This window comes from Phalacrocorax aristotelis, chromosome 1, assembly GCF_949628215.1.
Source record: "Phalacrocorax aristotelis chromosome 1, bGulAri2.1, whole genome shotgun sequence".
In the NCBI taxonomy this organism is placed as follows: Eukaryota; Metazoa; Chordata; class Aves; order Suliformes; family Phalacrocoracidae; genus Phalacrocorax; species Phalacrocorax aristotelis.
In genome coordinates this window covers 99,754,488-99,768,921 of record NC_134276.1, presented here as the reverse complement: position 1 = coordinate 99,768,921, position 14,434 = coordinate 99,754,488, and the positions used below count along the sequence as shown (strand labels likewise).

Below are 14,434 nucleotides of genomic sequence, written 5' to 3'. Positions count from 1 at the left end.
CCTTGGGAGGCTCAGGCAAGCCCAGAGAAAATTAATGGTGAAAAGCACTCTCTTTTCCCTGCTGGAATGCCTCATAGTCGACCACAAGAGCCCATTAAGCAACTGCTGTGACCTGAAATAACCTAACTAACACCAAAACTATGAACAGGATGTCCAAACTGTGTGCTTATTTTTCTTTTTACTTTTCCTTTCTTTCAAAAGAGCTCCCTTCTCTGGGAGAGCTTTTCAGCCTACTCAGGAAAATGATGTGCTGGAGGAGTTTGCCTTTCCAGGTGCCCTGTTTATTCTACTTTGTTGTTCATATCTTCAGCAAAAATAAAAAGATCCCCTGCCAAAAAAACCCAAGCCCAACCAACCAAAAAAGCCCTCTTCGTACACACCTGACTGTGCTGGCAAAGGATGTTGGGTATCAAAGTCTGAAGGCATTTACCCCAAATTCCTTAACGCAAGGAACCTATTGCCATTTACACACCTGCAAGCCAGGAATGGGTATCATCCCCCCAGCTGTCTGGGAAAGTGGGAAACCCAGTTGTACAAAGCTCCTCTGGACTCTCTGTTTGTCCCAAAGAGTAGCCCAGAGTTGCTTTTGTTTGTTTTTCAACTATGTTATTTGGTGTAATAATACCTCACTTTTCTTATAGTTCCTAACTCCTCTTAGCTACAGTAACACTGCTATGCAGCTCACCTGGTTATAAAAATAATTGACCAAAAGAAAACTTTCAAACAGTCAAAATTTCTTTGGTTCTGAATAGGAAAAGCAATCTACAACCTAAGAAGGACAGGGAAAAACTGTACTGAGTTTAATGTAATTGTGCTAATCAGACAATTTAAGTGAAACAGTAATGGAATAAAGAAGGATAAAAGGGTTGTTAGAAAAGGCAGGAGTGAGTGAGTTGTTAGCTCATTTGAGACAAAAGGGAGAGTTAATTACTACCTGTGAATCATTAAAGGGTTAGCTGAGGTTGGAGTATGGGGAAAAGTATAATGTGAAAAAGAATGAGTCTCTCTAAGGAGTTATGATTTTTAGCAGACAAAAGACAGGGAAGAACTCTAGCTCTTTAATTCATCTTTTGAAGTAAAGCCTCCTATCATCCTCGGGACTGAGATGGAGTCACAGTTCTGTGCAAGGTGTGCTTGCGTGATACCTAGATGTTCCGGTACTTTAGGGAGCGGCCTTTGAGATTGCGTGATGGTGCCAACTCGTTTGTCACTTACATGAATATTTTCCCAGAGGGCATTTGGTGCAATGGGGGAAGTATCGCGCAGGCTGAGGTGCAGACTTACAAGATTCATGCATTTTGATGGTTCCGTTACAGTGAAATGTTTAAAATTATGCTGGTAGGAACACATCAGCACATCTTCTCTTACCTTGGTTCTACAAACATGCAGGGACTTGGCTGCTTCCAGCTGTTTAGATCTGAGAAAAGGCATTGCTTCTGCCTCCAAACCTTGACTAGATGAGGGTAGGACAGGCATTTCCTTAAAGGTCCTGTTACATGTTTAACTAGCTCTACTGCTCCAGTTCTGTTTGGAAAATTAAAAGCCAATAAAACCCCCAAGCCAAGAGGTCTGTACACATGTTTACAGTTATGTGTGCTGAAAAGCTGGCTGGATCCAGGGCGTGGAGCCAAGCACCCTGCAGGTACGAGCCTCTGTATGCTAAGCAAAAGCCTCGTCCCACTCTGATTTCAACCAGCCGGAGACATTAATTTCTTGGATATGGGGCCCCCAAAGGTGTCTTTGCTTAATAAGGAAGATTAATATTACCAGGCATATTAAATACAGATGAGGAGGAAGTCTCGTTAAGTCAAGGACTGTTGTCACTTTCCACGTTGTCCGCCAAATGTAGATTTAGGGAGATATTGGAATATTCCCACTATCAGCAGTCACCAGGAGCTTAAAATGTGAATATTTCCTTCCTCCATCTCACGCTCAGTCTTGCCTGTTACTGAGGGTGAGTTTTGGTGGGAAGCACTGCCACGGGACCCATCATTTGTGTGCTTGAGGGCAGCCAAGAGCCATGGGAACAAATGGATCAAGCCTCAATTTTGCCCCAAAGCTTTTTGCCTTTTTTTGGAGGATAAGAAGGAAGCTTGAATGGAAGATGAAAGTCGCCTGAGACTCAGAAGTCCTGAACGCTACTGCAAAAATAAATTTTCATTTGTAAATTCAGTACTAATGCCTCATCCATCTCAAGCTGAGCACACTGCAAAGTCTCTTGTGGGAATCAAAAAGAACTAGATTACCCAAAAATTAAATCTCCAATGAAAGTTGAGTTTTCTGTGGAGTTTTAAAATGGGAAATAATAAAAGAAATTTGTTTCTCCATGTTTAAATTAGGTTTATGTTGGCAAAATGTTTCTATATGGGAAAAAAAAACCAAAGCAAATAATAATTTAATCTTTTTTTGACACAGTTTTTTTCATTCTACTTAGCGGGTGATTCTTAATTTTGGATTTTTAAAAAAATTTTTACAGAGGCAAAAGGTTGGGGGTGTTTTCATTGTTTTCTGTTTTGGGTTTTTACTTTGTTTTTTAAAGTGTTTTATCACCGTATAAGTCAAATAATCAGACTAGATGGGAAATAGTTCCTTGTCTGAGTGACATCTCAGCACTTCTCTGTAGGTCTGTAAGAAGTACATACCTCAAGGATGTCTTCATTTGGCTTCTTCTGTAGAACTTCCCAGGACTTTAGCACTTGGGCTTGACAGAGCTAAGGATGAAAGTGCAACTTGACAGATTTCAAGACACATAAGTACTTTGCTAACTTAGTGCCCTTATAATAACAGAATTACATTAATAGTAGTAATGAAACAATTATACGTAACTGCATTTTTCTATTTTAAAACAACTTGAATTGAGCGTGGTGCAGAAATGTTTGCATTAGCAGTGCCCACACCATCTCCAGCCAGGGAAATTGCAGGAGTTTCTCAGCCTGCTTAACTTTGCTGAATTTTATTGCTTTCAGACCCCAGTTAATATTTCCAGCCAGCGCTGAACAGCGTGTTTGCATTACCACTAATCTGGGACACTCTGCACCATGGTCGCTTGGTCAGGGCACGCAAAGGTAGCCAGAATACGCACAAGGAGGCACTTAGCAAGGCGGCTTAAATGTTGTTGTGTTAGAGCTACCAACTGTAGTATTCAATCATTTATGCTTTGTATAAAACAAGCAATATTACTTCTCATGTCATCAAAAGATGCAGTGAAGTAATATGAGCTGACAGCTCTCCCATAAAAAGATTTTTTCCTCTAAACAAAGCTGTGTTGATCTTAGACCTGGAATAACTTTTTCCTCCCCTTTCTCCTGTTATGGGAAAAGCTGGGATTTTTTTCCCCAGTCCTTATGTAAGTGACTAATTTCTGTGAGTCCTGCTGCCAAATGGACTAAAGATCCGTTCCTGGGGAGTACGTAAAGTAACACCAACACATTTCTTCTCATCCAAAAAATACTGAAACCGAATGAAAGCCTCCCAGTGGCAGATGAAGCGAATGCAGAGGGTCTTGGGTGAGTTTGATTCTGAGCACTCAGGACTTGTGTCATTCTGGCTCTCTGCCCCGTGGTAGAAAGAAGCTGTGGGTAAATAAGCGAACCCCAATTTTTTTCCAAAAGTATGACCCCAGCTTTGCTTTTCTGCCCAAGGTACAAGAAGACGTTGTTCAGAGTACGGTTCTGACCTGGCTGTTACACTGAGGGGAAACCAAGTGCAGCAGAAGGCGATGGAAGCAGACGTCACAAATAAAGGCAGAAGACCCTTTTATTTCGCATAGACAAAATGCAAAGAGTGTCTCATTAAATTAATATTTTAAAAAAACCAAATCAGTCCCCTCACTCCACTGACACCACTCATCCTAATTAACAACAAAAAAAGAACAATCAAGGACCCATTTTCTAATTAAAAAAAAAAGTGCAAACATGACAAAAGACTTTTTGTTTTTCCAAATCAATATTCCTGTTGAATTCACAAATAGGGTGATTTTTTTTGTGTGATTTTTTTCCCCCTTTTAAATCTTGTCTGATGGAACTTCCAGTTAAAATGTTTTAGTTAAGTCTCCATGCACTTTGTAGAAAATCAGTAAAAACACAAACGCTTGTGAAGATCAGAAAACTGGACTCTTTTACCCAAAAATTCAGATGTCCAGTCAGATGAAGCTCACACTCAGACAGAAAAAAAGCAAGAGAGTCTTTGCACTGTCTGTTGTTCATATTATTTTTTTTTTGTCAAATATTTTGGCAATCTTCTTTAATTATAAATATTGGAATTCAATAAAAAAAAGGTAGCTTTCATTGGATTTTTTTTCAGTGTAAATATTTACAGCCACTGTCCAGCCATGCTCTTTTTGTTATACCAGGGTGTAAGATTTTGCGTAGGGATTGTTTCCTTTCAAGTGGCCCCGGGAGTCCAGCAGGGATTCTTGGGAGCTGCTCATTTTTGCTGCCTGTCCTAGCTCAGCTCCTTCTCGCTGAGGTAATGTCGCCACAGCACCGGGTTGCCATGACTGTACTTCTCTTGTGGAGGATGTCTCCATGGGTATCGGCTCCAGGACGGTGGGGCGCTTCAAGGTTCGGCTTTTCTGCGGCTCCAAGCATGCTTGCCCCACACCCAGGTCTCTGCTCGTGCCCTGCACACCACGGTTCAATAAAAAGTCCATCCTAAGGTAGGGTGGCAAATGCATGAGATCACCTGGGGAGGCAAAAGTGAAAAACAAGTCCTTATGGTCATGCGCTGTGTTATGCTCACCTACTGGCCGGGGATTTGGCCACCAAAGCGGAGTATCTCCAATCAATCCAGCTGCAGTGGTCATAATTGATAAATTTTTTGTCAGCCATTTACTACGCTGTATTCTTACAGAATCAAGGGTAATGAGCCAACAGTGGATCAACAGACTCCTTTTGGGCAGATCCCTAAGAATTCGCTATTCATATTTGTTTTCATAATGTAATGACTATAATGAGAAGTGCGATGTGTTTTACGTGCACTCGCAGCATGTAGAAGATAAACTGAAAGGACCAGGAGGCTTTTCTCAAAATCCTAAAAGAAAAAGTCTTGGTTTTCATTTGTCAAAACTTGGAAAATGTGTAGACTTGGTAGATTCCCATTTCCTATTTTCCATTTTAAATTAAAGCCTTCACAATTACAATTAATGACCCTCAATCTAGAGTAGAATGACTGAATTATTTAAAATGGGTGCATGAGTGTTAGGGCTATAGTTTTAAAGACATTTCTGAATAAAGCAGAAAAGCACTCTTGTCCTAATATAACAATGTTTACCTGCCATCCATCATCACTGTGTTTAAACCACTAATGATTTTCTAGCACTACAGCCATCAACACGCTGCTGCTTTGTGGCAACAAAATGTATAGCGGCTGGCACCCTAGCTGTTGCCTCAACGTTCCTTTCTGTTCTGTGCTGTCGAGGAAGCCTCTTGTTTGTTATTTTCTCTGAGTCCTAAGCGTTTCTATGTGAGCCTGGTGATGGCAGCCTGCTCAGTCCAGAAGATTTGCCTTTGCAAAGCTACTGAGTTCAAACAGGTTCCTTGGACCCAATGTCTGGAATTAGGCAGGGGTGAGTGTTACCTTCCATATATCTGTACATGTAAGTGTTAGACCTGCTACAGAAATCTGATTGGCTTATTTATTCTAGCCCTGCCTGTTAGGCATTCATAAAGTTGCTTCAAGGAAACGAGGGGCAATCAGGCATATAATGACATTCCCTTCTAAAAATATTTGACGGTGTAGCCTAATGTATATACGAAAAAAACCCACCACTGTTACAGGCGTATTCAAGAGCAGTATTTCCTCTTCTTTACAGACCTCTGCAGTATATAGCTTCCTTTTTTTGGCTGATATCAAAACCATAGTCTCATCTACAGGTGGGATGCATCCTGAATGTTGAAAGTAGAAGTCTTTTGGCACCACTACCCCTGTATCTACATGAGCCATTTACGGCAGTTGAAATTAAGGCTGACCTGTGCCAGTGGCATAAACAATAGCCCAGGAAAGCCCTTCCTTGTAATAAAACAATATATTACCGTTTCATTTTTCATAACCAAGCTAAAAGCTGCCCAGTGGTAGAAAATTAAACAGTTCTTCTGCTTTCTTATATAAGTCAAGGAACTGCGAATCTTACCTAAAAGGCTAACAGCAGCTGATCTATCCCTAATTTCAGGTCACAGACAGAGAATTGCTGAGAAGTTACATTTGGACAGAACCACTGTTTATTCCTATAAAAATCCCCCAGGCACTGTCTGACACCATATGTTTTATTCTAGCTATGACTCCAACAGAGGTGCACAGTACACGGTATTTAACCCCCATAGAGTAAGATATGCGTATCTCAAGATTAGGCTGACATATGCACCACGGCAACATTTATGTAAGGTTGGAGAGAGAGGGGGAGTTTTGTACTTATAATCATACTGACTGCCACTTGAAAAATGAATTGTGGTAGCATTAATTGGTTTTACTCATTTACCTTATTTTCCTACAGTACCTTTCATGCTGAGTACATTCAGCATATGAGACCTATTTCAGCTGAGACAGCAATGTACCTGCTGCTGGGGTAAAGTACATCAGGATACGGACACACACCCTGGCAGGCGCAGGCAGGTGCCGACTGAATCCACTTTACAGGCATCGAACTGAGCTGCCTGCAGGCACATCCGTGCGGCCCAACTTCTTCGCTGTTCCCTTTGCACCCAGACCCCGATCCCCCGGCCATCTGTGCTGCACCCCAGTTATTTTGCCTCTGGATTCCCTTTTGGACCAAGTCCTTCCAGAACTCAGTTGTGGGGGCAGTTTGCTCCAAAGACCATTCCCTGTGGGATGAAGGAAGGAGACAACCTGGATGGGAAACGCTTGTATCACTTGCTCCCTATAGCTGTATCTTTTGAAGCATCGTGGTATCCTAAATAAGGAGCCTTATCGCTACCCACTCCTCCCCAGTGGGGGAGAGAGACAAGAGTGCAGCAGCAAGAGATGCTGCCCCTGCATACCTGTCTGTACCCACCAACAAAGGTGGTGAGGGCCTTCATTTGGCTGCCTCAGGCATGGGTTATCGCTGTCAGGGCCCCGGTGAAGGCAGGCAGCAAAGCACACCTCTGACATGGCAATAGTAGGTGTAAAAACTTTCTGACAAACTATAATACTGAAGTAATAACTTCCTTCTTGTCAGGGATCTTTAGAGACTTCTGAGGTCAGAAAGCAGGGTTTCTCTCATGCTCCCGCAGTTGCCCCCCATGTGAAATGTGGGTTCTTCAGCCCTGGCAGAAGAGGACCAATTTTCAGCACTGAACACCATCCCTATTTCCCACAACAACGGGCCTTTTTCTGAAGATGTCTGTTGCCCCAACTTCAGCTGTGACAGGCTGCTGCCAGGCGGCACAATGCCTGCTGTTTTATGAAGACCAGCCAGGTCATTTCACACGCATTCCCTCTTACTACTGCATTTTCTGTTTTATGGTTGAGTTTCCGGGAAGGAGCTGGTGAGGAGCAGAAGCAGGAGCATGGCTCAGCATGGCAGTCCCCTGCGGTCATCTCAGAGAGCTGCTTCTGTCTCATAACACATCACTACTTCTTGAGAGTGACGGATATGCACAGACTATAAAAAAGATGAGCGTTCAACCTTACGGAGATGAAGGTGGTTTTCAGGCTGCTCTCTAGACATTTCTTACATGTATTTAAGAGCTTCAGGCTATGTAAAAAAGACCCTTTTTTCCTCCCTAAATCTACATAGGAAAACATAGTCAATAATCTGTGTAAACAATAGGCAGTGGTTTTACTATAATTTTCTGAATGTCTCAGGGCAAAATTCCAAAAGGATTGCAGTAATGAGAAACCAGAGAGTGTAACTTGTTTTCCAAAGCTGGGTACACAACGCAAAGTCTCTGACATGGCTTACACAGAGCACTCATTGTCTGATATGATGTACACATTTTCCGATCATAAAAAGTGCCAGTGTTCCTTCTTATCTGCAAGAAGCACCTTTCCCTGCAACTGCTGATAAAAGGCCCAGATTATTAAAATCATTGGAAAAGAAAAATTTTGAGAATGGAACTTCTTCTTCTTTGCCAGGATTGAAACGGTCTCACAGGATGAAAAAAGTGATTTATAAGAACTAATGTGTTTCTGACTCAAAAACATAGTCTTTGAAATATAACCACATTAGCTCACTTTTGCCATTCCTACATCAGTTCTGACGGGATTTTTTAGATTAAAAGCCTCTTGCCATATCTATGGAGTTACTTGGAAAGACTTTGGTTCTCATCCTTCTGGACACAGCACTGTAGGCATTTTTTGGTTTCTTGCCAGTCAGCTGAATGACGATTTTTTTCAGGCAAAGCATTATGAAGTTTCAGGACGGTTCATTGCCTTTGATGCTCTAATTACCTCTTTTCAGCGGTGTGTGTGCCTTATTAGTAATAAAAGCAAACCTTTCAAGTGCATGAGCACTGCAAATGAGCATGTTTAATAATTCATGCATTCTGGCTTAATTAGTACAAAAGATATTCTAAAACTATAGTTTTCTGATGCTTTTTTTTTAAAAAAAATGAAATTTGCTGTATTTAGAAACACTGAGTTTGTACACAAATAAAAACATACAGTCAAATCTGAATGTGGCAATTTAAGCCAGCGCTACATCAGCTTTTTCTTTTTTTTCTGAGTCACTAACACTCTAATGATTACGTAGTATAGTACATTTAAGAAAACGTTACCTTCCATAAATATTTGTAAACAAATGCTAAAAGTCACTTCCTATGATATTTACCATAAACAACACATTCCACTGAAAAGGGAGTATTTTCTGAGTTAATGTGGCACTGGGCAACAAATATTTACCTTTATTTCAGTACAGCTAAGATGAAATAAAAAGTTTTGCAAAAACAATAGATATTTTTATCCTCCTTCTGGAGGTCATCTTTGGGTATGGGAAGGTTTGGGATGAATTTTACAGGCTACACAGATGAAACAATGCCACTGTTCAAATTTTCTGGGATTTTATTCAAGATACGTATCCTGTTTGCAGAACTAAACCAAGCTGAGATGCTCTCCTTTCTCCCTGAACATTTACCTCATACCTTTTTCAAATGCCAGAGAGCTTACTTGTATTTTTGCTTTCATCTCCTCCAGAAAATCTAAGGATCTGTGCTATGCTCAATACAAAGATCATCTCAGACTGCAAAAAAAGATGCTCTTACCAAGTTGTCACATGATAGCTATATGCATTTTCTCATGAGTCGTAACTTCTAATAAAGCAAAAGCAATTTGTCTTTGCAATGCTCCAACACAGATACCTTCGGTGATGATGATGACTGCCAGATGATTTTCAAGTTTTGATTGCCATGTGAAAGATTATTTTAGAGAAGTTTATAAAGTAGGATTGGTGACTATGACAGGATATTTTATTTCACAAAAGTAAGAATAAGTCTGGGTGAACAGGGCATTCACACAGCTTTCTTGAATAGGTGAGTGGGTAAAAAAAGCTCTTAAAGATCTCTCTGGCATGATCTCATGGGATCAGAGATCATGCCAGAATTTAATCCATACAGCTCTGTTAGTAGGGGTAAGGTGCCTTGCTGATGTAGTTATGGTGATTTGGGACCCGAGTACACAACTCCTCATGACGGTGTGCACTGCTGGGTGTTGTACAAGCACTGGCAAAGATGGAGTAACACTGTGGTGGCCATGTCTTGGCTTGTCCTGAGTTTGGAAGGGGAAGAACTGATGGGATATTGTGTTTTCCTTTGAAAGGAAGCAAGGGAGACAGATCTACTCAAAGCTAACTTTAAGTTCAGGTTTATGCTGATTAAAAAGTTTAGTGAGCTTTCCAGCATGCTAGCACAGTAAATAAATCAATTTTGCTGATACTCACAGGCTGATTTTCAGAAAAAGGGCTGCCAATAGGAAAAACTTATATTAGAAACAAGGAAAGGGTGGAGGGTTTGCAAGGCCAAGGTGAGCAGTTTGATGAAAAAAAGAGCACAAGCAATGTTCAGAGGTCTTTGTCACTTCAAAAACTGACACACCATTAAAAGCTAGCAGGCAAAGCTTTCTTAGACAGCTGCAGCTTGAGCTGAAGCCAGACTGATAGCAGCAATAACATTTCTTACAATTGCTGCTGTCAGTGTTTGAAACCAGCTGGTGCCCCCTCATTGTCCATCTTCTGTCCGTGTATCCTGCACTGAACCCACAGAACAGTCTACACTGTGTTGCAAACATTCCCACACCAACAGGCTAAGAGTCAGACCTGCAAGGCTCACAGCACACTGCAACGTCAGATATAAATACACCTAATGAGCAATAAAGCCAGCTCTTTGGTTACTTTGATCCTGTGCCCTGCTCAGCCAAGCAGAAGGGTAAAAACGGTCCGTCCTTTACCTCCTTGCTTGGCTGATACAGGTCTCAGCATGGAGGTGCCTCAGTGCAGAGCTCAGCACTGGCTCTGCCCTCCAGCTTGTTAGCCAGGAAAAGAGAGAGGCTGCAAAGGAAAGCAAGGGGCTCCTTCGCAGATGCAGAGTCATTCTTGCCTCAAAGAGGGGAGGTGGACAGGTGCAGGGAGCAGCTGCTCCCAGCATCCAGCTGAGCCCCATGGTGCCTCCCTTGACCCAGCACCCAGTCAAAGGGTCAGTTAGACATTTGTTGGAAACTTGGAGGATAATGAAATTAAGAGAACCAAAGCTTATGCCTGTGTTTGTTTTGTTGTTTTTTTATTTTTTTCGCAGGATCTATTCAGCATGGTACTGCCTTCTCAATTCTCTTTGTTTAATAATTATAATTTCCTCCCAAATGTTGCAGTAAAATGTCACAACTGAACAATGAAGACATTTCTGAAGGATGCTTTGAATAACAGGGCTCCACTCTCTAGAGTCAATGTTGATCAGTAATGGCAACGGAGGTGAAATTTCCCCGTGCAAATTATTGACTGCTCGAATGAATGGGAACCTCAGCTCACTCTCGGTCAACAGGAACACACCATCAGGAAGTTCAGGGGCTCACAGGCTCCTTCTGAGCCCACTTTTTCAATACAAAAATTGGATTTCATAACTCTGCAGCCTGCTAAGGTGATTCAGAATAAAAGGCAAAAGGCCCAAGTACTCCCTTAAATTACAGGCTTAGCAAGCAGCCAGGAGGCAGATGGGGAGAGGAAAGAATGAGGCAGCAGGGCACAGCTTTCTCGTTAGTGAAAAAGCTGCTGTGCCAGCAGGCAGGCGCTCTTCCTTTCTGCAGAGTATCTTCAACCTCTGCACGGCTGCCCAAGAACAGTGATCAAAATGCTTAACATTTGGGGGACACTTTTAAACTGACTGAATGCATAACATGAAACAAAGCCAATAAGGTGTCTGGGTGCGTTTCAGCTGCCAACCTGCAGCTGCTTATCAGGTCCCCTTCACCGTATGGGCAATTGCCACAGCTCTGCCCTTCGCGGCTTTGTGACTCGCACTATTACATCTTTTGGGCTTCTCACAGTGTTTTGGCATATGGCGTAAAATCACGTCTTTATGCTGTTCAGGTTTGTGATCACATAGGTAGGTAATAGCCAAAACGCCTTAGAAAAATACGCCAAGTTTCCCATTTCTAGATAGAGAAATCAGAATCCCTTATCACCCCCGCAAGGCTGTACATTAAATTGGCAAGTCCCATTTTTCTTTCTCCATGAAAACTGTACCCTCATGGATAATTTGAAGATCTATAACACTTAGTTAAATGTTGCATGTTGCAGTCTGCTAAAACTGGCGTTTTCATAAAAGCATTTAAAATACCAGCTATGTTTCACACAACCAAATAAAAACAACAGTTGCTGTTGACTACAATCATTCGAGTTATCTCTTAAGAAACCAGGGTATCAATAAAACTGTAGTTCGGGAGCCAAATTTGCTACTGGTATAAATCACAGTAGCTATATTGATCTTAGCAAGACTATAAATTGATTTATACTTACTGGCGATTAGGTTTAAGTGACTGAAAATGAGGATTCCTATTAATGTGGACAATTTTTTTTAAAGATGATTCATTTTGTTATTTAGATTTAAGCCTTCTAATTCCAAGAAAAAGTCCTTAATCAATGTCTCTTAAAGTGAAAGCATGACTGCCATAGTTTAACTGAGATCATACATCTGTAATATATCAATGTAACACACTGTGTACCTCTCTAACTGAATGCCAGGAGACTTGATTACTGCATTGTTTTCTACTTCTGAAAGGTCTAATGAAACAGGAGTAGAAGCACATTTTTGGTTTCTATTTCTCTAAGCAGAATTTTGGTCTTTCATAGAGTTCTGCCCTTTTAAAAGACCTGCTAGATGTGTTGTACCTTTCAGAAGTAACTTCAAGGAGAGCTAACATATTTTTAAGGGCTTCTCTGCCACTGAGCTGGTTGTGTAAGGAAGGAAAAACTGATTAACTCTAGGGGCCAGATAGAGTTAGACCCTATGGAGATGCCATGTGGATGTTCAGCCTCACAGGGCTGGTGCACCTGCAGAAATGAGGCCTTCCTGTTTCGATTTACTGCAACGTCTAAGTTATAAAAACTTGAAAAGGGGACCTCACCATGTAAATCAATATGCACTCCAAAACTAGAGTCAGAAGAGTTGTCAATAAATTATGAAATGGTGATATAAAAGTAAAGTACGGGAGCTCTCCATTCCCATCTTCATCTTGTCACGCAAGCTGCTTCATACATTTTTAAGGATGCTCTGAGACAGCGCTCTCCTGCCCACTGGCTGAGATAGGAAAGCTGTGCAGAAGCCCTCGATCAGGTGTCTCTAGATAACAACGCTGGAGTTTTAAGACTCTTTTGCTGATCCTGGGTGCAGCGAACGGAAACTGTTCAATTATACATTACTTCAGTTGAGGGTTAAGTTGATTGTGACTCCACTGAAACTGGCATCCTTCATGGGTTTATTCCTGGGATATCTAGGGAGCCCAGATTCCACACAAAAGCTGGAGAGGTGAGGAGTTCAAACTGTACTTACGGTACACTGAAATCAGTGGTATCCACTCTGTTGACCTCAACAGGCTCTGCACCATGCCCATGAGTTGACAACTAAACCTGACCATGCCGAGGCAATGGGTAAGCGTAACGCTCTACTGATAGTTATGGGGAGGTCAGGCTACAACAAGAAAACCAGTATCAGTACTGCCGTGCTGCTCTGCTGAAGATACATTCATGGATGAGTTACTAATTTGGTCTCCACACATCCATCAGTTTGAATTACCTGAATGATGCTGATCAGGTGCACCATTGCATTTTCATCAATTAATCCACTGGGACCAGAAGCCCAGCTCTCACATTTAAATTAAGGATGTCGGCACGAAAATGCGAACAATAGTGAAATACATCGACGTGTACATACAGCTATGCTTTAAAGTCAGCATATAAAGAAGCCCTTACATGGATGGCAAAGACTATCCCTACAGCCAAGTTAAGAATGTACTGTTAAAAACAAAAGTTTGTTTCTTGAGAGATATCGGTTTCTACTTTACTTTCAAAAAATAGCACAAGCGTGGCCTTTCTTGCAGGTAAGATTTGGTTTCTATCTTCAGATGCCTATAGACCTCGTATTGATCTCAGATTACATTAAGGTCCTGTGGCACAGGGGAAAACAGCAGAGCCTGCTCTGTGTGAAGTCACTTAAAGCAGTAACAGCTGTAACTGACCTGAAGGACCTTAAAGTGAGGCTAGACCAGTTCTTGTCTGTATGGAAACAACTGCTCCTGGTTACCTTGGGCTGACTGAAAGGCCATGCAAAAATCACACCCTGTGCCCCAACACTATCAAGTGAAATGCTTTGACATTTTCAAAATTGAAATGGTACGAGCAGGCCATTTCTGGTTTTTGTAGAACTGAGGTTTAGGATATGGACTCTTAACAGAACTGCTCTAGAAATCTATTATTTTAATTGAAGTGGACACCAGATCTTTGGTTTGATTTGGAACATTTCCTGGTAGTTTTAGAAGTTTAACGTTGCAGTTATGACTGTAAGACCATGATACTAGCTGAAAATTTACTGATAAATATAATCCTTGCTTTAGGCATAAAACTCTCCACTAGGTACAGTTGAATCCAGTGCTTCCAGTCCTACAGAAAACATGGGTAGTCTATTTTAATAGCTGCAGCTGATGAAAAAACAAAGACCACAAAGCAAATAATCAGCTTTAGAGAAATGAAATTAAATTAAAATTTTTAAAAAAAGCCTGCTTTTAATAAGAAAGATTCTGTTGATAATAAAGTTAGGAAATGGGCATTCTTGAATGTGGGTTTCCCTTAACATGCAACTTTTGACCTAGAAGAAAGCAAAAAACCCAATAGTATTACAAACCAGCACAGTTTGAGATACTGTATTTTTCCAAAGTCAATGTTAACTTTAAAATAAAAAAACTAAATAAATTAGATAGCAACAGGAAAATAATTGTGCTTCTACACACTGCTAATAGA

General features: G+C 41.2%; 1 protein-coding gene across 1 annotated transcript in view; it reads right to left on the bottom strand.

Annotated features, from left to right (window-relative positions):
• Positions 1 to 3,738: 3,738 nt before the first annotated feature.
• The window catches only part of DSCAM (DS cell adhesion molecule), a 400,878-nt gene continuing 390,182 nt past the window's right edge, over positions 3,739 to 14,434 (bottom strand). Inside the window, exon 31 of the mRNA XM_075099598.1 lies at positions 3,739 to 4,683. Within this exon, the coding sequence (XP_074955699.1) occupies positions 4,343 to 4,683 (341 nt within the window). The 3' untranslated portion in view covers positions 3,739 to 4,342. The remainder of the gene's footprint in view (positions 4,684 to 14,434) is intronic.